Source organism: Pongo abelii, chromosome 12 (genome assembly GCF_028885655.2).
Source record: "Pongo abelii isolate AG06213 chromosome 12, NHGRI_mPonAbe1-v2.0_pri, whole genome shotgun sequence".
Classification (NCBI taxonomy): Eukaryota; Metazoa; Chordata; class Mammalia; order Primates; family Hominidae; genus Pongo; species Pongo abelii.
The window spans coordinates 23774635-23801935 of NC_071997.2; the positions used below are offsets into that span (position 1 = coordinate 23774635).

Genomic DNA, 27301 nt, shown 5'->3' on the forward strand with positions numbered 1-27301 from the left:
GCTTGCTTCAACCAAGTGTGCAAGCAGAGAAGACAGAGAGAGTCCGCTAGCAAGACAGAAGCCACAATCTCTTGTAATCTGTCATTTTTGCTGTATTCTACTGGTTAAAAATAACTCATTAGGTTAAGCCTACTGGCTCTCAAGGGGAAGAGATTATACAAAGGCATGAATTTCTGGAGGAGGGAATGAGGGCAAAGAATTCTGAGAAGTCTGTCTTCCACAATCTGAAGAACTTCTAGAAAGTAGGAGGAAGCGATATTGCTTAGGGATGGACAACTTGGCACTGGTTGTGTTCCAAGTGAGGTAACCTTGTTCCCAAGAATAAAGAGAACCAGATGTCTGTAAATGTTTCCCTGAACTGAAATGCAGATTGTTGTATGTTCACCTGAAATGAATGGTGTAAGCTGAATGTAAGATTTTTGACAAAATAAAAATTTTGCTGTGTTCTCAGATCTGGCAGGCTCCTGCCCTTGTGCAAACAATGTTCCTGGCAGCTATTCATCTCCTTAGGTAAATAAGAATTGAAGAAAAGCTGTGCTGAGACAGGGTACATTTGCTCTTGCTTTGGAAGGTTGTTTTCTGATAAGGTTCTATATCCTCTGCAAATCAAATCAGGCACTTACAGTGTGAGTATGCATTCTCTTTCTGCCAGTCTGGAGATGATCAAAAAGCCTATAACAGCTTGGCCTATTTTCCTATTGGGTTGCTGGGCTTTTTTTCCTCTATTTACTTGAGAGTTTTAGACCTCTGTGTATGTATGGTGTACAAGTGACAATATTCAGATCTGTAAACTGTAACCCAGTCTGGGAGCAAAGAAGATACAGAAAAATGACTTTTACTTCCTGCTTGAGTAGTAAAATTGAGATTCAAATTTTGCATATAGAAGTACTATATGGCTAACTTATTTGGGGAGCAAAGCTGACTTACCATAAGTCTATCTCAAATAGAAATGAAACACTCAATTTGTGAAATACGCTGAGTTTTAATGCGTGTGGGGGCAGGGTGAATTAATATTTGCGATGCAAGGAGAGGAGCAATCTATACTTACCAGTGTCTATTTGACATTGTTTGGGGACTACTGCTACACTCTAAGTCATTTTACCTTATAACGCAGAGTTGTGACACGCTACTCTGAGCAGCTCATGACATCTCCTTGAAATTTAAGTTGGGCCTCTAATATGTGTTTATTATAAGGACTTTGATGCTGCTTTTCAGAGTTGGGTAACCTACTTTACCCCCTAAGCTAATGTTTCCCAAATACACCCAAACCCACAGAAAGGAAAACTATTCCTCATAAACTTACAGCCAACATCATAAACATTTTATATCTAGAGCTGATGATACAGTCAGATATTTACCAACACTCATGTATATATGTAGAGTTTCAAGAAATAATTGCTTACTCTTACTAGATTCAACATATTCTAATGTTTGACATACTATTTTTATTTTTTAATTTTTTTTTTTAAAGATGGGGTTTTACTCTGTTGCCCAGGCTGAAATGCAGTGGTGTGACCAGGATTTTGACCAGAAGTTTGACTGCAGCCTCGAACTCCTTATAACAAACAATCCTGCTGCCTTAGCCTCCCGAGTAGCTAGGACTATGGGCACATGCCACCAGATCTGGCATATTTTAAAATTTTTGTAGACATACGGTCTCGCCATGTTGCCCAGGCTGATTCTGAACTCCTGTTCTCAAGCAGTCCTCCTGCCTGGTCTTCCCAAACTGTTGGGCTTACAGGTGTGCGTCACTGAGCCCAGCTTGTATTCTTTTGATTTAAAAAAAAATTCTGAATGTGATCCACCAAATTAATTTCACCATCCACTAATAGGTAGCAACCTGAATGAAAAATACTGTTATAAACTTTACACAAAACCAGAGATTATAAACATTTCCTTCCAAGGAAATGAAAGAGGCAAAAGGTACTTGTTTGCTCTGATGGGCCCTGTTTCCTTCAGTGCCAGGAAGAGTGGCTCTCAGACCTTTCTTCTGGTATCCCTCATGTATGCAGTGTTGGTTATTATTTTCAAGGCCTTGGTAACAAAATGCCCCTAGTGTGACCAGTCAGACTGACAGTCCATATCTGTCATATGGTGGTAAGTTTCCTTTGCATGTCTTTCTTTCTTGCGTCTTAGATCTTTTACTTAGGAAATTTCCTTTTTGCTTGAAGTACATCATTAAGAATTTTCAATGAAGGCGGATTCTTAAAGTTTTTGTTTTCCAGAAGAGATCTTGGAAAATATAAAAGGTTGGCAGTTATTTTAGTACATGAGATAGTACTACACCAATGCTGTTGAGAAGTCTATTGTGAGGCAATGTGTCTTCTTTCTCCGGCTGCTTTTGAGATTTCTGTCTGTCTTTTTTAGGGGCAGTTTTACTCTTATGTGACTAGAAAAAAAAGATTTCTTCTTTTTTTTTTAATACTGCTTGAGATTTTATTGGGTTTTTGATCTGTGGATAGATATCCTTCAACAGTTCTGAAAGATTTCCAGCCATTCTCTTCATATATTATCTGTGCTGTATTCTTTTCTCTCCTTTTAGAACTTCGATTAGTAAAAACATGTTTGATGTCTTTTCCCACTCTTGTTTTTTGTTTCTCCCATGCTGAATTCTGTGTAATTTCTTTTGAACTATCTTCTAGTTTACATTCTTTTTTTTTTTCTTTTTGAGACAGAGTTTTACTCTTGTTGCTCGGGCTGGAGTGCAATGGCACCATCTCAGCTCACTGCAACCTCTGCCTCCTGGGTTCAAGCGATTCTCCTACCTCAGCCTCCCAAGTAGCTGGGATTACAGGCATGTGCCACCGTGCCCAGCTAATTTTTGTATTCTGAGTAGAAAGGGGTTTCACCATGTTGGCCAGGCTGGTCTCGAACTCCTGACCTCAGGTGATCTACCCTCCTCGGCCTCCCAAACTGCTGGGATTACAGGTGTGAGCCACCGCGCCAGGCCTTACATTCTTAAAGAGAGAATGTAAGTATCTAAATCTACTGCTAAATCATCGTTTTTCATTGTAATAAGGTCTCTTTTATGTACTCACATTGATAAGAGACAAATAGTAAATAATCTTTAAAGCACAAACTAATTTAAATGTAAGTGTTTTCCTGTCTATTTACAAGACTTAGCAAATGCACATCTTAGAGTTCTGGGTTTCTAATGTGTATCTCCTCTATGAAATTCTTTAAAAATATCTGTTATTGGTACCCCTTAGGTTAGTCTCTTTTAGAACTTCTAAATCAATGGACCCTTAACTTATAGGAGCCACCTGGATGTTAGCAACATCTACATTAAACATGCTGAGTTTTTAAAAGAGGGCTGTTAGACATGCTAAGTATTTTGAGATAATACCATTGTTGTATTGAAAACTTTAATTTTAAAATGCAAACGTTCTTAAAGTCCTGGTTAATTTTATAACTATAAAATTAGTTATAACTTTGAGATTTCTGTCTTGTTTTTTATAGGGGCAGTTTTACTCTTAGATGACTAGAAGTAGATTTCTTCTTATTTATAACTATAAAATTAGGTTTACTTTTGTTAGAATAAATTAAAGAGAGCGAATTTGTAATTTGAATAACTATTTACTAAAAATATACAAGATGTATTCTTATTTGCGCCCTTGTGACAAAAATACTATTGTGGCCATAGAAATCTATCCTACAGTTTGAAGAACTGAGATTACTGTCAGTACTGAGAACATTCTACCTTCATCATTAGAAAGATTATGAAAAACCAGATTCAAACAAACTATCAATACTACTTATGAAGTATGTCTGTAAAAAAAATTAAGCCTGAATCTTATCAGGCCTCTAGACCAGGGTTTCTCAAGGTATGGGCCCCAGACCAGAAGCATCAGCAACAAATTGTTAAAAATGCAGAATCTTGGGTCAGAAATTGGGGACCAGCAATTGGAATTTTAGTAAGTATACCAGATGATTCAGATGCCTGCTCAATTTTGAGGATGACTCATCAGTTTAGTTATTAGGATTTACAGGGGATAGGGGAACATGTTAAAGAGCACCAACTAGATAAGGTCAGTCAGTCAAAAGTAAGATGTCTGGACATTCTGGGCCTCCTGATGTCTTAGAAAGCACACAATACCATCTATGATGTATTTTTGTCCACCATCCCACCCAATTGCACCTGGATCTTCCTATTTATAGGCAATTGGAACAAGTTCAGTGTTACCCTGTAATGATTAAAACCCAAATATAGGACTGCTATAGCATAAATGACCACTTTCTTCAATTAATAAGTGGCACATTAAAAAATACATTTTTATATATAATTGTTATAGATAAAAAAATAACAAAATGGCCGGGCGTGGTGGCTCACACCTGTAATCCCAGCACTTTGGGAGGCCAAGGCGGGCAGATCACAAGGTTAAGAGATTGAGACCATCCTGGCCAACATGCTGAAACTTCGTCTCTACTAAAAATAGAAAAATTAGCTGGGTATGGTGGTGTGCATCTGTAGTCCCAGCTACTCGGGAGGCTGAGGCAGGAGAATCGCTTGAATCTGGGAGGTGGAGATTGCAGTGAGCCATGATCGGACCACTGCACTCCAGCCAGGGTGACAGAGCAACACTACATCTCAAACAAACAAAAACACAACAACAAAGTAAAGCTTAAGGAACCTCAACCAAATCCAATATATGAGCCCTATTTAGGATACTATAAAAAGACATTCACAATAACACAGGCAAAATGAACATAAACTAGGTATAGGTGACAGAGAAATCCAATAAACATTGAATTATTCACTGGGGAAAGAAATGATGTGTGGGATTTAAGTCTCTAACTCTCCCCTATTTACGCCAAAAGACTGTCCGTGAGTTGAAAACTATTAGAGATGCGTGACAACTCAAGAGAGATTATAGTGTCCTCCTTGTATGCTTGAAAATGTCAAAAATAAAAGTAATTTAAAACTAAAACAAAAACGAAACCATAATTCTTAAGATGCAGCTTGAATTCAGTTAACTACAGCAGTTGTATGTGAAGCATTTCAAAGAAGTTAATGACATCACAGTATTAAATCCATCTGACATGGAAACCAACTCTAACTACAACATAGGTTTTTGTTTTGTTTTGTTTTTTTTGAGATGGAGTCTCACTCTGCTGTCAGGCTGGAATACAGTGGCGTGACAGATCACTGCAACCTCCGCCTCCTGGGTTCAAGCGATTCTCCTGTCTCAGCCTCCTGAGTAGCTGGGACTACAGGCGCATGCCACCACGCCCAGCTAATTTTTGTATTTTTAGTAGAGACGAGATTTCACCATGTTGGCCAGGATGGTCTCAGTATCTTGACCTTGTGATCCGCCTGCCTCGGCCTCCCAAAGTGGTGGGGTTATAGGAGTGAACCACTGGTGCCTGGCCTATGGCACAGTTTTAAAACTGCATTTGCCTAGAAAGTGGATTGCTGTATATAGGCCAAGTGTTGGGCTATATGACTGCATTGTCTTAGGCTATTTGGGGTTGGAGGAAGGAAGAGGGGTGAAGTAGAAAAGGAACAAGCTAATAAATGTTTTTTAAAAAGTAGAATTTAAAACAAAACCACGTTCAGCTGAACACCAGAACTCAACACCAGGATAAAAATCCAATTTTCAAAGAGCTAGAAGATCAAGCTAAGCACTTACTGTATTTTGCTGAATGTTAAAATTATATAAATGTACTACAGTTGCCTCAAGATGTTAAAAAGTCAGCTTTTCAAATCTGGTCACGGCCTACTCATATGATAGACCCAATTCAAATGAGCAAAATTTAAAAGTTACACATACAGACAAATTCTCAACCACCAGGCTGTTTAGTTTAAGTTATAAGTCAGAAGTTCTAAGACTCTCCTTTTACCCACCTTGAGCAATCGCAGCAAGTTTTCCCTTTTCTTCAGGGCTGAGCTGCAACATTGTATTTATAACAGGAAGAAGTCTCTCTCTTTCACTACCTGGTTTCAAGAAAATGAACTGCAGCAAGACGTTCTTCAAGTATTCCAGGTTAGCTGCAGACTTCTCTCGCTCTTGATTCCTTTCCAATCTTCTTATTTCACTTTTGAGAAGCTGGTGTTAGAGAAATGAGTTAAAAATGGGCTTTAGGAGCTTCTGATTAAATATGGCAGACTGAACTCATGTATTTTTCTTCTCTTCCCCACAAATTTCTCCCTTCCCTCCATATGGCAATAAAGGAAGGAATTCAGTTAACTACAGCAGCTGTATGTCAAGCATTTCAAAGGAGTTTATGACATCACAGTATAAAATCCATTTGACATGAAAACCAGAACTCCAACTATGAGATAGTTTCAAAGCTGCATCTGCCTAGAAAGTGGATTGCTGTATATGAACCAAGTGTTGGGCTATATGACTCCATTGTCCTAAGCTGTTTGGGGTTGGAGGGAAGAGGGGTGAAGTAGAAAAGCAACAAGCTAATACAAGAGGAGAAAAAGTAGATGAGACACATCAAGAAATTCTCACGATAAACAGATGAAGAGGTGGAAATGAGTCAGTCCAGCAGCTTACCAAGTATCACTGACAAGAGGAGAGGATGCATCCTGTGTAAATACTGGGGTTCTTGTCTCAGAAGCACAGAGTATCATGGAAATTGGAGTTGAAAGCTGGGGAACTGATGGAACATCTCCATGAGGAGCAACTAACTGGAGCCATGGGTTGGTACCAAGATGTTCCCTCTGCCTTCTACTTTCTATAGAAACTAAGCCAGTATGGCATGGGGCTCTGAAAATGGGCTGAGGGGAACATCTGTAGCCTCCACTAACCCCCTGCCCCTACCCTGTTCCTAAAGTCCCAGGCAGTTAAGACGTCCACAGTGAACGGCACTTAATCAAAAGTTCAGACACAGTGAAAATTCAGGAATATAAGACAATGTGAAACACTATCAGAGAAATGAGGCAAAGAATGATATAGAAAAGGTAATAGCATGTTCAAGTCTTTGAGGAAGATTTCCAGGTTGAAACCAAGCCATAGCTTTTAGTATATTTTCATTTTAGGTTAGACAAGAAAGTTAGAGAACTTTGTCCTCAAACCTAAGACCATTTAAAAAAGTGACAATAAAGAAGACTAAGAAATCATGAAGAGAGTATAAATTTATGAAAATATAACATTTGGCCAGGCATGGTGGCTCATGCCTGTAATCCCAACACTTTGGGAGGCTGAGGCGGGCAGATCACGAGGTCAGGAGATTGAGACCATCCTGGCCAACATGGTGAAACCGTGTCTCCAGTAAAATAAAAAAAATTAGCCAGGCATAGTGGTGCGTGCCTGTAGTCCCAGCTACTTGGGAGGCTGAGGCAGGGGAATCGCTTGAACCTAGGAGGAGGAGATTGCAGTGAGCTGAGATTGCACCACTGCACTCCAAACCTGGTGACAGAGCGAGACTCTGTCTCAAAAAAAAAAAAAAAAAGAAAATATAACATTTAAATAAGTCATTTAGGTTTACTGGGCTAGTTAGTGATTTGTTAGCTATGATAATGTTTTTATTAGTGGGAAAATGTTATTTTATAGAGATGCATACTGCAGTATTTAATGGTGGAATGTCATGATATATACAAGTTACTGAAAATAACTGAATTCAGCTTTAAAATAATCTGACAAGGATAGCTAGTGGCCTTGCACAGTGGCAGGACAGATCTATTAGGAGCAGCAAAGTACAGGGGAAAATCATGTCCTTTTCAGACAGCTATGAGTTTGAATTTTGTTCCACCATTTACCAGCTTCAATTTTTCTCTCAACCAGTGATGAGATTAAATAATATATGTAAAGCCCAGGGCCTGGGTCATAAGAACTCCTCAATAAGCAGTATGACTCTATTCTGAGGGGTGATTTATCAGTGAGCCAGGGTGGAAATACCTCATTTGAGTAATCCTCAACTGCTCTGCACCATTCCTAGATGTTTCTGGTGTCTACTTTAAACAGGAAAAACTTCCCATGCCACTTTGCCATCTCCACCTGAAAACTGTTTAGTAGTTCAGTACTATAAATATCAGCTGAATAATTTAAATTTACTGTTTATCTTTAGAATTCAAAGACTCACATCCATTTAAGTTTTATTTAAGCATATGTGAACAATGATTTGTGAACATCTCTCTAGTTTCTAAATCTATTACGGTTTCTTAGAAAAAGTAGGAATAAGAAATAATCTTTATGTAATAGGTGTAAAAGAAGTATTTTGGCTGGATGCGGTGGCTCACGCCAGTAATACCAGCACTTTGGGAGGCCAAGGCAGGTGGATCACGAGGTCAGGAGATCGAGACCATCCTGGCTAACATGGTAAACCCTGTCTCTACTAAAAATACAAAGAAATTAGCCAGGCATGTTGGCGGGCACCTGTAGTCCCAGCTGCTCAGGAGGCTGAGGCAGGAGAATGGCGTGAACTCGGGAGGTGGAGCTTGCAGTGAGCCGAGATCGTGCCATTGCACTCCAGCCTGGGTGACAGAGCAAGACTCTGTCTCAAAAAAAAAAAAAAAAAAAAAAGCAATATTTCTCACCATCAGGAATCTAATATAAAGATCAAGACATTATAGATGCATCTGCAATGTGAATTTTTCAACTTGGGTGCATGTGTATGGAGGGTCAAGAAAACCAAACTGGCAGTTTTCATGGTGGCCAGGTTTTCTGATCTCACCTTAATTTGCTCCATAAGGATTGCATTGGTTGCTTCTGTTTCCCGAAGCAGGCCATTTAAGTGATCTGCACTTTTTGTGGTGGAACTGAGCTTCTGAAGCAACTCTTCTTTGGTAAATTCAGCATGCCATAATGGAGGCTCTGCAAGATGTTGTTCCAAGAATTAATTTTCAAAATCATAGATTACAGATGAAGATTCTAAGTAAGAAAAATCTAAATATAAATATCTTACTATGTGATATTTTATAGGTCTGCTTTCTTTGCCATTCATCTATTTGGCATACCTCAATCAACAGATTATATGTTGTAGGTGACACAAATAAAACAGTATCTCTGTTGTAAAGCCTGTAATCTAACTGAATACAAGCCCTATGAGTCCCAGTTCTGAAATTTGTCAGAATTGTGTTTATAGACAGTTTTATTACACATCTTCTTCCCATCTATTAATATACCAAGATTTTATGTCATTTCACGTATAAGGAAAGCATTAACATTTACTGGTCACGTATCATGTTCCCTCCTAAGAATCTTCTATCAGGTGGGGTAGGTATCATTATTCAAACTTTACAGACGATGAAACAGGCTGACAGTTGACAGGTAATTTTTGCAGAAATCACAAAGTCAAATTGGCTTCTGGAGTCTGCTGCTGCTCTATCATGATGCCTCCATGTCACCACTATTAACTTTGCCTGAAGGAACCATGACTTGCAGTTTCTACCCCACGTGGTCAGTGACCATGAATACAAATGACCCTTACTCCAGGTGATCCTGAAGTCTCAGGAAGATGACAAACAGATTCCCCCTAAATTTTGAACAGTAATATTAATTACAGGTAATAAAATATACCAAAACATCACTACAAAAATTTAGCATTACTTCATCAAGAGGAATAAACTGAAACTGTCAGTTTCTTGGAAGGGTGAGAGGATAGTTTATCCTGCTTTCTAATATCCACCACCTATTTGTGACTATAAACTTCCCACCACTTATTTATGGTTCAAGCCTAGGGCAAGACCTAGCATTTTATTTTAAAAAAGATTTGTTTAATAATTTTTCCATTTGGACAGTGTGATGGTTAATACTGGGTGTCAACTTGATTGGATTAAAGGATGCAAAGTATTAATCCTGAGTGTTGTCTGTGAGGGTGTTGCCAAAGGAGATTAACATTTGAGTCAGTGGGCTGGGGAAGGCAGACCCACCCTTAATCTGGTAGGTACCATCTAATCAGCTGCCAGTGAATATAAAGCAGGCAGAAAAACCTGAAAAGGCGAGACTGGCCTAGCCTCCCAACCTACATCTTTCTCCTGTGCTGGATGCTTCCTGCCCTTGAACATCAGACTCCTAGTTCTTCAGTTTTGGAACTTAGACTGGCTCTCATTGCTCCTCAGCCTGCAGATGGCCTAGTGATCATGTAAGGTAATACTTAATAAGCATCCATCCATCCATCCCATCCATCCCATCCATCCCATCCATCCATCCATCCATCCAATTAGTTCTGTCCCTCTAGAGAACCCTAATACAAACAGGTAGTGGAATATTGAAAGAAATTTTATTGGAGCAGCCCAAAAAAGCGTATGTAACTTAGAGTAATAGTAATTAAATAAGACAGTGAAATTAAATAAGAAAAACATATTTAGACAGAGTAACATGCCAAGTTTAGTTGCGGGAGAATTAAGCAGCTGCTCTAAAGACTGTGTGTATGTGCTGGTGGAAGACACAGACTCAGTATCAGTTGTTTCCATGCCTTCTCCCTCTTCCCGGGTTACAGTGTGCATGTCTAGAAGTGGGAGGTCTGTGTTTCTCCTTTCTCGAAGGTTCTTCAAAGATTGTTGAGAGGAAACTGGGCCTATTAGATTTTTTTTAAAGGTTAAGTGTGAGATTGTTCAAAATCTATTGATTCGGCCTTACAGAGATACACAATAAAATGAAAATATCAAATGATAAGAGTAGAGGAATTAAGTAACTATAAGATAAGTGAAAGGTGTATGAAGAATTGCTAAAACATTTCTTAAAATTTAGTCATCAAGGCCGGGCGTGGCTGAAATCTGTAATCCTAGCAATTTGGGAGGCTAAGGTGGGTGGATCACGAGGTCAGGAAGTTCAAGACCAGCCTGGCCAAGATGGTGAAACCCTATCTCTACTAAAAATACAAAAAATTAGCCAGGCACGGTGGCAGGTGCCTGTAATCCCAGCTGCTGGGGAGGTTGAGGCAGAGAATTGCTGGAAACCAGGAGGTGGAGGTTGCAGTGAGCCAAGATCACGCCATTGCACTCCAGCCTGGCAACAGAGCGAGACTCCAGCTCAAAAAAAAAAAAAAAAAAAAAAAAACTTAGTCATCAAACTTTTAACTACGATAGTCATCTTAATAGAAGCTATAAATTAATGGCTACTAGCTAAGATAAACTGTTAGATAACACAGCTCATAATATAGTACTACTTATTTTTTATTAATTTAGAGTAGAGGGCCAAACTACTGCTAAATACTGGCCAAAATTAAAAAACTAGATTGTAGCAATTTTTCAGGATTAGGTATTTCAGATTGCTGCATACTTCTTGAAACATACTTGCTGAAATCTGCTTGGCAGACTCCTCAATCACTGCCCTTATACCTTTACCTCTGCAGCTTCTTAATTGTTGCTGCTCATACCTACAGTGCTCATACAGTAAGAGCCCAGAATCCAGGGCATGGAAATAATCAATTACATTGTCTAGCAAGACTTTCCTGTTTGCTTATAAACTGTAAAGTGTTTTTTTTTCTGAGACAGGGTCTCACTCTGTCACACAGGTTGGAGTGCAGTGGCACGATCTTGGCTCACAGCAACCTCTGCCTCCCAGGCTCAAGCCATCCTCCCACCTCAGCCCCACAAGTAGCTGGAACTTACAGGTGCATGCCATCCACCCAGATAATTTTTGTATTTTTAATAGAGATGGGATTTCACCATGTTGTTCAGACAGGTCTCAAACTCCTGGCCTCATGGGATCCAACTGCCTTGGCCTCCCAAAGTGCTGAGATTGCAGGGGTGAGACACCACGCCCAGTCTAAACTGTAAAGTTTATCAGGCCCTTTGACATGTACTGGTTTATTGACTCCCCAAAATCTGAAGTTCAGAGAAATTTAATGACTTTGCCCAAGGTCTCATAACTGAGTTAGAAACCAGAATTATAATCTAGATTTTTAAACTTCAGATTTCATTTATTTTGCATTTCATTAAGTTGCCTTAGTCCTGACTGCCCTTTCTGAAGCATTTTCCTGGGTTTCTGGTAAGCTGACTGCTTATTCCACTGCTGATTGCTAGATTACAATCTCTTGTGCGACCTTTGCCCTGGCTGATTACTTCCTTTGTTGATTCTTTGGCATATGTTAAATTCTTCTGAAGTTGCTTTTTTACCCTAATAAGTGACTGATAGCTGCTAATGCTCCAGTGACAATATTTCCCATGGGAAACCAAAACACCATCAACTTGCTACTAAAATACTGCATCATCATGGCTGACATTTTTCCATTTCTTCCTGGAAGCAGAATGGAAGATACTGGGTGCGGCTGAACTAAAACTCCAACTAGCTGTAAATGTGAAAGCAAAGAAGCTATATTGGTTATGCAATTCTACACATTCAGTGCCGCTTGAGTGTTTCTAAGTTCCTTGCTCTATCTAACGTTTCTATTTAAAAAGTAGACAAATTTGATGACTAACAATGGAGAACACGAAACAAATCTGGTGAATACTAGAATTAAGACATGTCAGCCAGGCACAGTGGCTCATGCCTGTAATCCCAGCACTTTGGGAGGCCGAGGCAGGCGGATCACGAGGTCAGGAGATCGAGACTATTCTGGCTAACACGGTGAAACTGTGTCTCTACTAAAAATACAAAAAATTAGCTGGCCTGGTGGCAGGCACCTGTAGTCCCAGCTGCTCGGAAGGCTGAGGTGGGAAAATGGCGTGAACTCAGGAGGTGGAGCATGCAGTGAGCCGAGATCGCGCCACTGCACTCCAGCCTGGGCGACAGAGCAAGACTCCATCTCAAAAAAAAAAGACGTGTCATGAGACTGACAGAGCATGTTTAAGTCAGAGAAAAAGAAATACTCCTTTCCATTGAGGGTAAGGAATACGTCAAAGTCAGCATTCTAAGAGGTTATACAGGCTTCTGTAAGTATAATCAAGAGGGAAGGATTCAGATGATTCAAATATCTTTCTAGTAAGCAAATCCAAAATTCATTAATCAGATTTGACACTGGTGACACCTAGTAAATTTTCTTTCTTATGAATTTGTGAAGAATGTATTTAAGAGACATAAATACATGAAAACATGAACAACTAATATTTCCATGTGTACATACATACTTCTTGTGGTCGGTTCATTCTTAAGCTGGAAGAGCTGTGCTTCCATCTTGGAGAGCTGCTGCTGTAATGTCTCCACTGTCTTTCTGTGCTCTTCCTGCAAATGTCGCACTTGATCTCGGAAGCTATTTCGAAGGACCTCGTTCTGGGATGTGAGCTGACTCACAGTCTGTGTATGTTCAGATTTCATCATCATGTTCTCTGATTGTATTGAACACAATCTGAAAGATGAGAAACTTAGTTACAGAAGATCTTTCAATTTTATATGCTGACTTAGCCTTTCTCAACTGGGTTCTGCAAGAGAATTAGCTCTAAGACCTCTACTGAATGTATGAATCAACTTCTCTCCTACATACCTACACTGTACTCATTGTGAAATAACTTGATGAGAACTGACACTGGCTGTCATCTAGTTCAAATAATCTGTTACACATTTCAGATGAAGAACTCCAGTTAAGAAACTGTGTTGTGTTGTCCAGACTAGGAACTTCTTTCATGGTTCATCAGAAAATAGGACTATATTTAAAGCATAAAATAATTATACTTTTAATTAGTTCACTTCTTCACATCATCGTATGTGGTAGCTCACATAAATGTAAGATTAATCTCCCTTTTATCTACTACCCTGAAAACATTAAAAAAAAAAAAAAAACCCACACTCTTTTGATTTACTCAGAAAACTTTAGCAGACAGTATCCATTTTTGAGTCGATTAACATGAACCACAACAAACACAGACTTGGTTTACTATAGCTGTTTCAATCTCACTGCACATGAGAATCACTGGAGTACCTTGTTGAAAATAGAGACGTCTAGTTTTCATGTTACACCCACTGAATCAGGATCTCAGTAGTGGTTCTAGGAATTCCCTACTTTTAGTAGTTTTCAATGTGATTTTTATGTACTCAGCCTGAAACTAACCAGTGGGCCTACAATTCGGGAACCATCACTTTTAATGGTTTACCTGTAGTTTTCATGTTTTATATGTTTGGCTTTGGTAAAAAGTAAATAAATAAATAAATAAGTAAATTTCCTTTTATACAGGGGATCCACAGAATTCTCTCATAAAAATTAAAAAAATACAAAAGCTGCCAGAGAAAGAAGTAAAAGCCCCTTATTATTACTCTCATGCCTGGCAGGATAAAATCCCAATTCCACAGGTAGATAAACATTGTTAACAGTTTAGTCTGTACTTTTCCAAGATATTTTTTCTACCTGCTACACATATGGGCACCATACAAGGTTTAAAACAGGGTTTAGTGGCTGAAAGGAGAAATGCAATAAAATACCATGTTTCAGAAAAGAAATCTTAATTACTAAGTTCATATTGATTAATGAATCTAGAAAATACTAGTGTATACACATTTCTCTGCAAGCATTTTGTTCAAACAATATCTACCAAGAAAGTGAAGGAAAAACCATCGGAGGTTACAAAAATATTCTAAGCAGGATAAAAATTAGAGGTAGGGTAAAGTGTCTATTCTCAGGCAGTATCACTGACATTTATGAATTTACCAATTTGAAAGCTAAATGCTTAAACCCCCCATCTGGAATCAGAATGATTGTGCTGACAGAAGTTCACTGTTCTGTCTCAGTTGTTACAGAGGTGTTTATATTAACTGTAGTCTCTGGGTAATACAGATATTCATTAGTTAGCCTAATTATCACATTCCTCTGGAACCATTTTCACAATCTGCTATAGAGAAAGTATGAATATTAAAACATTTTTTAAAAGTGGAGACTATATAAAGAGAAGGCCATTTCTTCATACTTGGGCACAGACAGTAACAATACCATTAGTTTTTAATATTTCTGAAGAAGAGGAAAGACTCCTAAAGATATCTCAAAATGCTATGAAAACTGACTGGCACACAGTAGGTGCTCAAAAAACACTTACTGAAAGACTGAATTACTTTAGAGGAATCAACAGTACTTTATTTGTGTTAGCAATGTAATTTGCAATAACTTTCCTAAAGAATAAGTGTTGGAGAATATCAAGCAAACATCACTATATATAAGATAATCTTATGGTAAACCCTGGTGATAGGCAGTTAGAAAACTGGTACATCTTCCCTGAAACTTTGGTTTACATGATTAACAGGCAAATTACACTGTTAACAGACAGAAGCCACAAAAAGCTAAACCTGCTTTCATTTTTCAGATCAGCATAAGATTAGGTATATATTATATAAGCAAATCTGTGATAAAATTATCTTAACACCCTTGATAAAAGATGCTCAATGAAGAATTCTTTTCCTCAGCCTAATACTCCTACTACCCAATTTCTTTATCACAGGAGTTGAAAACTTCTTGTTCACAATAATCTATTTATTTTGCCAATACTTCTAATGTCTATTTAAAGTATTATAGTGATGAACAAAATATGACAAATTGAAGACAGAATTGCAAAGATAAGTTGCATATTCTTTTTCAGTTAGCAACTATTTGGGTGTTTTCTTCTAGAAAAAAAATGCTTATGATTTGATACCTGGGTTGGAAAAGTAGCATGTTTTTGTTTGTTTTTTTAGAGAAACATCCTAGCCAATAAGACTGTAGGAGACACAATACTGGATGAGCAGATAGACATTAATTGTTCTTAAAAATGCAAAATATAAAAGCAATGTAAAAGGCGAAGCTCTAAGGTAGATAAAGCAAAGTTACCAAGCCTTTAGAAATGTCTATTTTTTATTTTCTAATCTGCATTTATCTCAAGGATCAACATATTAGAAGTTTCAACAAAGAAATACATTGCTGTCTGGTACAGCGTTAGTGCTGCTAACAGCCTTACTTTTCCAGGAGTTCCGCCTCTTTGGACAGTTTCCTGCAGCATCTTGTTGTGCCTTTCTAGCAGTGTATCATGTTCAGACTGCAATGTTTGAAGTTCAGATACATTAATCTGTAAGTTATTTTGGCTATCTTGTAATTTCATTTTTAGCTGGTCAATCAGCATTTCCAGATGTTCCCTAAAACAGAAATACAGTTTTAAAATTTTTTGAAAAAGGTGAATTTGATTTTGTGGTTTCAAATATAGTTTAACCGTTCAACCTTTCAATGCCATACACTTGGATGATTCTAAAGGAAATATAATAGTCTGAAGAATTCAAGACTAGGATTAAATATAATACAAAAGATACTATAGCCAGATTTAAAATCTTAGGCACTACAGATTTACAAAAAATTTCTCCAAAATTTAGAATTTCATATTCAAAAAGGGGCATCAAAATAGCCTATTTTATGTTACAGGACTATGTCAGTTAAAGAAAAAACCTCACACTACTTTTTTTTTTGAGACGGAGTCTGGCTCTGCTGCCCAGGCTGGAATGCAGTGGTGCAATCTCGGCTCACTGCAACTTCCACCTCCCAGGTTCAAGTGATCCTCCTGCCTCAGCCTCCTGAGTAGCTAGGACTACAGTCGCCCACCACCACACTGAGCTAATTTTTTATTTTTAGTAGAGACAGCATTTCACCATGTTGGTCAGGTTGGTCTTGAACTCCTGACCTCAGGTGATCCTCCAGCCTTGGACTCCCAAAGTGCTGGGATTACAGGTGTGAACTGCCATGCCCGGCGCACTCACACAGTTCTTAAATTGTTGTTATAAGAATGGTATGTCAGACCAAGTTACAGTGAAAGATAATCCCTGAAGAAAAGCAGGTCTTTTTAGACTTGGAAAAAACACTAGGTGGAAATAGTTAAAATCCTGATTCTGCCACAATGAGTACAATACACTATTAGTTTTTTTTTTTTTTAATGTATATTATAAGAAAGTAGAAGGAACACAAAACATTTACATTCATATAATGTGAACTCAAAATTTAGGCATGGTCAAAAATGGCTCTTGAAAATGGTGACATTTATATTTATGAAATGTATCAGTATCTAATTTCCCCTTTATATAATGAGCTACTGGAAAGAAAATACCATGTTTCAATCTACAGTCTCTATATTTAATAGATTCCTAAATGAAAGTAACAGAAACATAAACATACAAAAATTTCAGAATAATTAGTCTTGTTTAGAACAGTAAGAGCCAGATGTAAAACTGCTTTGAATACTGAACCGCTCAACACAGATGCCATGGAATGCCCTCTCTCTCTCTTACTCCCAGTACAAACAGGATCTGTATGCTAGTTTTAAAGCAGCATAAACAATATACCATTCAAATAGAACTGAAATGGTCATAAATAAGAAAAGTTTAATTCTAGACCAAAATTCAGTACTAAATTTAAAATTTTTGAAATAAGTGAAATATTTTAAAGCAACTTCTGTTTAACCTAAATTAATGGCAAATAAGTATACTTAGCATTTTAATTTTTACTTCTAAATTTTCAAAATTGGAAAAACAAATCATAATGTAATTTTAATGCCTGTATTTTCTACCATGACAAGATCTTATTAAGACAAGATTGAACTGTGAGCCTATTATCTCATATCCTGGCTTCACTGTGCACTTTAACATCTAATTTTAGAGTTTGCAACAGTGTCCTTTGTAATGAAGTTTCCCTGTTACTGTTTGCAGACACAGTGAAGCCAAGAAATTCTGTTCTCTTTGGTAACAATATACATAATTTCACAGTTAAAAATCATAATAGGATTTTAGGCCGGGTGCTGTGGCTCACGTCTGTAATCCCAGCACTCTGAGAAGCTGAGGTGGGTGGATCATCTGAGGTCAGGAGTTTGAGACCAGCCTGGCCAACATGGTGAAACCCCGTCTCTAATAAAAATACAAAAATTAGCTAGGCATGATGGTGTACGCCTGTAATCCCAGCTACTCAGGAGGCTGAAGCAGGAGAATCACTTGAACCCAGGAAGCAGAGGTGGCAGTGAGCTGAGATTGCACCACTGCACTCCAGCTTGGGCAACAAGAGCGAAACTCTGTCTCAAAAAAAAAAAAAAAAAAAAATCATAATTGGATTTTCAATCTACTTGGTGAAGAACCTGCATTGTGGGAGGAAAACTCTGCATATTTAATTTAGACTTTACCTTTCTTGTTTAGCGCCCTCAGTTTCAGCCTGAGACACAGATTTATTTTTCTGTTGTTTTAGAACGTTATGAACTCGGACTTTGTAGCTCTCGAATTCAGAGGTTATAGTAGCTTGTTCTGCCTATAACATTTAAAAGAGAGAAACGTTTTCTATTTTAACAGGGTCCTTCTGTTTTCTTTCAGAGATTAACAAATTGAGATAAAAACCTGTTTTTGAAAATGAGAAAGATAGCTGACATTCTTTTTGGTTTCTTGATTAACCTTGCTAAAAAGCATACTTCTGTTGGCTTTACACTTAAAAAATTTTAATTGATACATAATTGTACATATTTATGGGGTGCATGTGATATTTTGATGGATGCATACAATGTGTAATAAGCAAATCAGGGTAATTAGGATATCCATTGCCTCCAACATTTATCAGGTCTTCATGTTGGGAGGCCTTACACTTTTTAAAGGCCTCTCAATAATACATATTTTCTGATAAGAGATCCGTTTCTACCATGTCTTCTACCCTGGTAGATTAATTTACTAACCATACATTTTATAGTGACACTATGTACTTTTGGAACTTTATAAACATTTTCTCTTATGATATCTCCTCTTTTTATAAATTTGAGAAAAATTAACTCAAAGAAATTAAGTTATTTGAACTTCAGTTTTCAAAACAGGGTGGTTAAGTGTTAAGTTCTAGGTCTTCCACTTTCTTGAAGTGATCTGTAAACTCCCACAACAGTGTTGCCATGATTGCTTAAATAAGAGCTGCATCTAACACAACCACTGCACTGTGTCTGTTTTGGATGATGACAAGAAAGTAGGCCCCCCACAGCCATGCTATTAAAATGTTATTTTATAATCATTTAGCCCTAAGAACTGTAACACTTTTCTAATAAAAAAAGCTTTATAAATAAGTGACAAATTGCAAAACAAGGTTGAAATGGAAAAAACATCATGTTTTTCCTTTTGGCAAAAAAAGTGATCCAAGTTACGATTAGGGTTGGCATGGGATTGGGGTTAGACCCAGATTAACTGAACAGGTCTTAATCTAATAAGTGCTCTTAACAGCAAAATACTAAAAAGGGAGAGCACAGCCCTGGAGTAAACCAATGACTAGCTGATAATAAAATCCCAGTGGCTTGCTGTGGCTGAAGAACGCACCTTGGCAGCACGGCTCTCTTCCTGTAGTGCTGTCACTCTCTGCTGGTATGCACTTAGCGTACGCTGGTGCTGTTCCGCAGAGGTTTTCAGGTGCTCGTGGATTTTGTGCTTCTCTGATGTTATTTCAGCCAGCTGTATCTGGGGGTAAATCTTTAAATTTAGCTTTAGCAAATCCTATCTTCACTAGTTAAAGAGGTTTTCCTTAAAATACAAACTTTAGGTTTGAGACATAAGTACATATAAGGCATAATTAAGTAGTGAAATATTTTTATGTATTATTATTGAAAAAGTAGAGACAAGTAGAACATTTTCTCACTAAGCTATCTTTTCTTAAACCAACATTAATTCAAAAAAATGAACATCCCAGACTACATATTTAACATACAATGTTTAAATACTTCAAGACATTATATATATAAAAATATACACAAACATAGCAAACATATAAAATCATTTTATAAACTGTTCCTTGTGATTGCAATATCATTAAGTTCAGATGCAGGCTTATTTTATTTTGCACTATTCTATAGTATATTACGAATTTCCAAATACGTGAAAATAATCTAGCTTGAGCTAACCAATATACTCCAGTTATATGCCAGACTTGATTTATTGTTGTAACTTCCTCAAAATGTTGAGGAATCTTTCTAGATATCCTTATAGGATAATTAATAAAATCTCTAAATGGTACTTCACTTCTACATGAAAAAACTTTTTTTAATCTTAAAAAGTAAAACCCTTACTTTATAGACTTCTACTTGCTGCTGGCTTGCCTCCAGCTCGCCTTTTAAAGATGCTTGAAGTATTAAGTGATCAGTTTCCTACAGAATGAGAATCTTGGTTAAATTTTTTTTAATGTTACTCACAAATAAATTATGAACAAGTACTAAAATACAAAACTGAAAAATTAACGTACTGCTTGCTTTGAATCTGCCAGTTCCTTTTTGGTTTTCACAAGCAATTGCTTGATTTTGGTGTTTTTTTCTTCCTATTGTTGTACTGAAGACTGTAATGAAGCTAGCACAAGAAATAATTTCAGCAGAAAAAGATGTAACAATTTTTATCAGTGAATTTAAATACACAAATATGTCTTCTTTGTATTGGCTTATCTTTAAGCCTGTTTTAGCTTTTTTATTATGGAATACTTCAAACATATGTGACAGTAGTAACAACAGTGCCATAAACTCTACTGTACCCATCTCCTGGCTGTAACAATTACAACCCATAGACAATCTTAGTTAACCCAGACCAGGAAACAGCAAGGTACTTAAGAAATGTTAAAGTGAATAAATGTGGACTATAAACATCTTAATGGCAAATAGTTTTACACCCATTCTGGGTCCCCAGTAACATTTATCACTGTGTTAAACACCCGACTGACAGTGAAAGACTGGTGAAATAAACAAGTAATGCCCCCCACCAAATCAAGTTGTTATGATGAAATAATTAAAAGGTAAAGTGAATTTTCTTTAACTCACTTATTTCTTCTTGTAGGGTTTCTTGTTTCTGTTTTTGAATTTTTATTTCTTGTTCCAAATCTTCTATCTTGTTGTTTTTATTAGTTAACTTTTGATTTAGTTCTTTCATCAAACGTTCATAATCAGCTATTTCCATATTCATCAATGTGGTCTGTTGGGCATCCTGCACATTTTATAAGTAGAAGATTTACACAATAGTAGATCAGTTCATTTGTAAATTTTTTTTGTCATTTGTAAAATTGCTAAAATGATGCCACAGCAATAAATGGGTGCTTTTCTGTAATACTGAAATCGTTTACACTGTAACAAAGAAATGAGGAGTTGGATATTTTCTAGTTTTTAATTTCACAAAATATTTTCTAGTAGTTTAACCCAACTTTCTTAGTTTCATTTTATTTCATTATAACTAACTACAACTGACAGTTGTAGCTTGCAGAGCTCTTATTTATAAAATACTAATATGTCAAGTGGCTCTTATAGTACATTTCTTTTTAGCCTCATCTTTGAAGGAGTAAAGTCAGCCAAAGTTTTAAGTATAATACAAATTTCAAGCTTTGACATTAATTAAATCTTAATGTGTCATACAACAATCATGTATACAAAATGAAATGTCAAACCAAAATCTTGTAAATCAGGAGCCTAGATTCTTCTGAAAGGACTGGTACTTAGAGAATTAAGTTAAATTTTCAATTTTTTGAGCAAATAATTTATAAAGCATTATTTTAGTACCACAAGTAACATTCTAAAACACTTCTTTTCAACATGTATAGAATAGTTTAACAATGCAGGCTGAGTGCGGTGGCTCACACCTGTAATCCCAGCACTCTGAGAGGCTGAGATGGGTGGATCATTTGAGGTCAGGAGTTCCAGACGAGCCTAACCAAATTGGTGAAACTCCATCTCTACCAAAAATACAAAAAATTAGCCGGGTGTGCTGACGCATGCGTGGAATCTCGGCTACCTGGGAGGCTGAGGCACAAGAATTGCTTGAACGCGGGAGGCGGAGGTTGCAGTGAGCCGAGATCATGCCACTGCACTCCAGCCTGGGCCACAGCGTGAGATCGCAGAGAGAACAGAACAAATAGAACAACAAAACAGAACAATGTGAACATTACATCAATTTTCATCCTAGTGTTTTATTTTACCTTTTTAACCAGCTCTAATTCTTGCATGGTTTTCTGAAGCTGTTTCTTTTCCTTTTGAAGTTGTACCTGAAGTTCTTCAAGTTCACTTACAGTAGTGGCATGTTCCTGAAATTAAAAATAAAAACAACCCACACAACCCAACCAACATTAAAAAGGTATTTTTAAGGGGCTTTAAAATAAATCTGACAGCCTGGCGTGGTGTCTCACACCTGTAATCCCAGCACTTTGGGAGGCTGGGGCGGGTGGATCACAAGGTCAGGAGATTGAGACCATCCTGGCTAACACAGTGAAACCCCGTCTCCACTAAAAACACACACGAAAAATTAGCTGGGCATGGTGGTGACTGCCTGTAATCCCAGCTACTCGGGAGGCTGAGGCAGGAGAATGGTGTGAACCCGGAGGTGGAGTTTGCAGTGAGCTGAGACTGCGCCACTGCACTCCAGCCTGGGCGACAGAGCGAGACTCCGTCTCAAAAAAAAAAAAATGAAAAAAATAAAAAAAATAAAAAAATAAAAATAAATAAATAAAATAAATCTGACATGCTAAAATACAGAAAGTTTGGGAATATTTCAATGTTTAAAATGTATACACCTCCAAATCACAGCATGGATTCTCAAATTTATGGTTGGTATTAAGGAATTAATGAACTCTGCTGTATTCATAAATGCTACTCTTTAGTAAGTCTTCCCTTCATTTAAATAATATTTTGGTAAATGCATCATATATATGTGAATCAATCTCACAGGATTGCTTTTACCTTTATCTTCTGTTCTTTCTGAAGTTTTTCAGCTTCTAATTCTTTGTCTATCATTGCTTTGGCTCTCTGGACTTCTAAAATCTGTACTTCTAATAATTTGGCATTAGACTGTAGTGTCTCAATACGAGCCAGGAGATCTTCATTATCAGAATTTATTTTTTCACACTGAAATGACAAATGATTCATTACTATAAACATGCAGAAAACATATACAGCAGAGGAAGAATGAACAGGTAGATTAATGAGAATATTGGCATAGTGTGACAAATGAAGATTTCCAAGTCCATGCTACAGAATAATATTAAGAATCAGTTTTAAAATCTGTCATTGAAATACTAATATGGTAAACCTTACAAGAGATCAGGTTGCACTGGCAGAGCAAAGTGCAGAAATGAAAAACAAACAAACCCCCAAACAAACAAACAATTCTCTAGGGGAACTGAGATTAGAATAATAAGCAAGATAGTTGCTAGCTGTTTCATCTTATTCTTCTCTCCTAAGTGGGAAGGAGGGTGAAGTGGGGGGGTGGGGGGGAATAAATTCTGTTTCCGACTATATTTAATTTTTTATGCAAAAAGTATTGAGATTAAAATATACCTGTTATAGTTTTCATTTTTGGATTTATTAAAAAATTACCTGCAAAGTCGAATTTCTTAATTGTCTTCTAAGGTCTTCAATATGACGCTCAAAATTATCAGCACGTTCTTTTTCCACATCCAGTTGCTCTGACTGCTTTTCATATTCTAATAAAAGATTCTTCAATAAAAGAAGGATTTAACTTTGGCATATTATTATGCATTCAACAGGTCAGACTTTATCATCAAGCCACCTTAAGATTCATGAGTCCATTCCGGATGCTTAAAATATTTACCCAAGTTGAACAGAATACCTAACTGGCATTAGGTAATAAAATTAGCATATTTTGGGTAACTTTTAGTATTGGAGGGTGGGGGAAACATATGAAAGGAGAAGAAAATTTTAAATATAAACAATATAATAGCTCCAAGGTTAAATATTCTACTCATTAACAAAAATGAACTTCTGAAATGTAACCACAATTTAAGGATAGATAAAACGTTTAATAAACACAATTTAAGGACAGAGGATAAAAATTTTAACCTGGATACCTAACTCTACCTGAAGAATTCTGATGAGAGAAATATTCCAGGCCTGACCTAATATAAGGTAAAAGTGCTAATGAAAGAACACTGGAAGACATTCATAGATTTAGTCTCTCACACTCTGCAGTGACACTTTCAGTATTTCCTGAAGAATCCAAAGCCAACTGAATTTTCTTTGATATTCCTAGTTGGCCTACTGAAGGACAGAATGATCAGACTTTTTTGCCACACACAAGCTAATTAGGTTATCCACCAAAATATGTAAATGAGATTCAGTTTCGAGATTGCATGTGGTTCTTTTTCTCTCTCTCTCCTTCCTTATAAATCCTGTTTTTGCTTTTGTTTCTGGAAAACTTCTATTTTCTTCCCATAAATGTGCCTGCAAAATTACTAGCAAAATGGTGTTTTAAAAAATTTTTTTAAGTTCAGGGGTACATGTGCAGGTTTGTTATGTAGGCAAACTTGTGTCACAGGGGTTTGTTGAACAGATTATTTCCCCATCCAAGTACTAAGCCTGGTACCCATTACTTATTTTCCTGATCCTCTCCCTCCTCCTACCCCTCCACCTTCTGTTAGGCCCCAGTGTCTGTTGCTCGTCTGTATGTGTCCATGTGTTCTCATCATTTAGCTCCCATTTATAAATGAGAACATGTGGTATTTAGTTTTCCATTCCTGCATTAGTTTGCTAAGGATAGTGGCTTCCAGCTTCATACATGTCCCTGCAAAGGACGTAATCTCATATTTTTTTATGGCTGTGTAGTATTCCATGGTGTATATATACCAATTTTCTTTATCCAGTCTACCACTGACAGGCCCTTCGGTTGATTCCACGTCTTTGCTATCATGAATAGTGCTGCAGAGAACATACACGTACATGTGGCTTTATGACACAATGACTTACATTCCTTTGGGTATATACCCAGTAACGGGATTGCTGGGTCAAATGGTATTTCTGTTTTTAGGTCTTTGAGGGATCTGTTTTCCACAATGGCTGAACTAATTTACACTCCCACCAAAAGTGTAAGTGTTCCTTTTTCTCTGCAACCTTACCAGCACCTGTTATTTTTTTGACATTTTAATAGTAGCCATCCTGACTGATGTGAGGTGGTATCTAATTGTGGTTTTATTGCTAGCACACTGTTTGTTTTCTTGCAAAGTTTATATTTGGAAGTTCCACTGAGATATTATGCGTAAAAGAGAAACGACATTAACCAAGAGGACTGTGAAGCCTGGCAGTGGCTTTCCTGAGGACCTGGACCTCTTGTGTCCTTGGCTCACCTCCACAGGCTTCTCTGGTGGTTTTTTTTTTTAAGATGGAGTCTCGCTCTGTCGCCAGGCTGGAGTGCAGTGGCGCGATCTTGGCTCACTGCAGCCTTCGCCTCCCGGGTTCCAATGATTCTCCTGCCTCAGCCTCCGGGGTAGTTGGGATTACAGGCATGTGTCACCACAACCGGCGAATTTTTGTATTTTTAGTAGAGACAGGGTTTCACCGTGTTGGCCAGGCTGGTCTTGAATTGACCTCAGGTGATCTGCATGCCTCAAGCCTCCCAAAGTGTTGGAATTACAGGCATGAGCCACTGAGCCCGGCCTCTGCTGGGTCTTGTGTGGCATTTATGCTCTTTTGGATCGTGCTTGCGAAATCTTTTTTTTGAGATGGGGTCTTGCTCTGTCGCCCAGGCTGGAGTGCAGTGGTGCAACCTCAGCTCACTGTAACCTCTGTCTCCTGGGTTCAAGCGATTCTCCTCCCTCCGCCTCCCAAGTAGCTGGGACTATAGGTGTGTGCCACTACAGCCAACTAATATTTGCAGTTTTAGTAGATGACAGGGTTTCGCCATGTTGCCCGGGCTGGTCTCAAACTCCTGAGCTCAGGCAATCTGCCTGCCTAGGTCTCCCAAAGTGCTAGGATAACAGGTGTGAGCCACCATGCCCGGCTCTTGCTTCCCAGATCAGATCCTTGACTAACGCACTTTTGTTTCTAATTCTCATTTACACATGGTCAATTATTTGACTCAACTGGTGGCTGACTGTTACAATCTGAATTTTGATTTTATAGTCTGTCCATTTAGTGATTTCAGTGGCAGAAGACAAGACTTGGGAATCTAGAATCTGGCTTATGTTCTATTTTTTTTGAGACGTTGTCTCGCTCTGTTGCTAGGCTGGAGTGCAGTGGCGCGATCTCAGCTCACTGCAACCTCCACCTCCCTGGTTCAAGCAATTCTCCTGCCTCAACCACCATGTCCAGCTAATTTTTTTGTATTTTTTAGGAGAGATGGGGTTTCCCCATGTGGCCAGACTGGTCTCGAACTCCTGACCTCAGGCAATCCTCAAGCTATGGCCTCCCAAAGTATGTTTTTCTATGTTTATTTATGAGTTTGCTACTTCTTGGCACACATGCATACAGGGTTGAGGTATCACTAGGGTCTTTTCTTTTCCATAGAAAGAAGATTCTGTGCTTGTTTAGTATTTGGGTAGGCTCCTCTAGAAATCAGAGATATTTATCCTCTTAGTCTCTATCTGGCCTTCTTCATTTTTACTCATTCTGGTTCCAATTGCTGTCAATAGCTGTAAAAACTGAATTGCTATGCCAAGGCATAATAAATAATGGCTCCCTTTGGGAAATTCTGATTTTAATCAAGTATTATTCCTAAGGGGAGTCTTGGAACAAAAACGAATGCCATGCATACAAGAGCCTACTTTCCTTATGCAGGGTAGACACTTCTAAACATCTGAATAATTACAAATTATTGTCCCTCTAGGACTCCTGTGTGTTCAGATCTTTTAATAAACTGATACAAGTTATTACAAGTGATATGAACACTAAAAAACTAGCCAAATTAACAAACTCCAAAAATTACTCAGTATCTTTATAATGATGCATCCTGAAGAACCTAATAGAGCATAGGTATATGTGTTTTTAAAAGTGATCAACATTAATAAACATTTCAGCACCTCTGGTTCTACCTTAAATCCTGTCACATTTTTATACGTAAGTTTATATTACATATGAAAATATGGTAATGAAATTTGAAAATTTAAATTTATACATGACAAAGAATTAGTATGCTTATATATAAAGATCTTATAAATCCATTAAAAAACCCATTTAAAATTTATATATGGGCTTCTTCATAAGAGCAAGTTACATGAGGAACTTGCTTCTTTACATTTTAAGAGACCCTATAATCTATTAATTTCTTCCAGAGGTAGACCAGACATATCAATTTCAAGTAGTTAAATCTATCAATCTTTCCTTTGTAATTTGTTAAAATACTTTAGGTAGGGGTGCAGTGGTACAATCTCCGCTCACTGCAACTGCCACCTTCCAGGTTCAAGTGATTCTCGTGCCTCGGCCATCCGAGTAGCTAGGACTACAGTCACCATGAGTGTGTGTGCCACCATGCCCAGCTAAATTTTGTATATTTTGTAGAGACAGGGTTTCGCTGTGTTGGCCAGGCTGATCTCAAACTCCTGGCCTCAAGTGACTCACCCACCTTGGCCTCCCAAAGTGCTAGAATTACAGGCGTGAGCAACTGCACCTGGCCTAAATTTAGTATCTAAAGTTTGAAAAAGTCTTTTGTATCCAGAAGTCAGTTAAAAAAAAGATCAAGTACTTCACTCCAGGTTTTTAAAAAATATTTTTCACAAAATTTTTTAACCCATCCAGAATACATTTTGCTATGTGGAGTGAAATAAAAACCTAATT

The 27301-nt window shown here is 37.6% G+C and overlaps 2 protein-coding genes across 8 annotated transcripts in view; one reads left to right on the forward strand and one right to left on the reverse strand.

Annotated features, from left to right (window-relative positions):
* Positions 1–27301, forward strand: part of LOC100439468 (tripartite motif-containing protein 43) — a 175034-nt gene that overhangs the window by 88054 nt on the left and 59679 nt on the right. The window lies entirely within an intron of this gene.
* LOC129057618 (GRIP and coiled-coil domain-containing protein 2-like) overlaps positions 1–27301 on the reverse strand; it is a 37864-nt gene that overhangs the window by 5259 nt on the left and 5304 nt on the right. Inside the window, exons 2-9 of one of the 7 annotated variants that reach the window (XM_063713312.1) lie at positions 23114–23220; positions 22478–22642; positions 21721–21825; positions 20576–20738; positions 20014–20114; positions 19841–19918; positions 17939–18060; positions 15881–15920 (exon numbers count right to left, since the gene is read on the reverse strand). In XM_063713312.1, the coding sequence (XP_063569382.1) occupies positions 20086–20114; positions 20576–20738; positions 21721–21825; positions 22478–22642; positions 23114–23220 (569 nt within the window). In that variant the 3' untranslated portion in view covers positions 15881–15920; positions 17939–18060; positions 19841–19918; positions 20014–20085. Of the gene's footprint in view, positions 1–1081; positions 4588–5845; positions 6048–8622; positions 8763–12961; positions 13180–15745; positions 15921–17938; positions 18061–19097; positions 19433–19840; positions 19919–20013; positions 20115–20274; positions 20739–21720; positions 21826–22477; positions 22643–23113; positions 23221–27301 lie in introns of those variants that run through there. The other 6 variants (XM_063713315.1, XM_063713314.1, XM_063713313.1 and 3 more) reach the window with 6 other exon arrangements.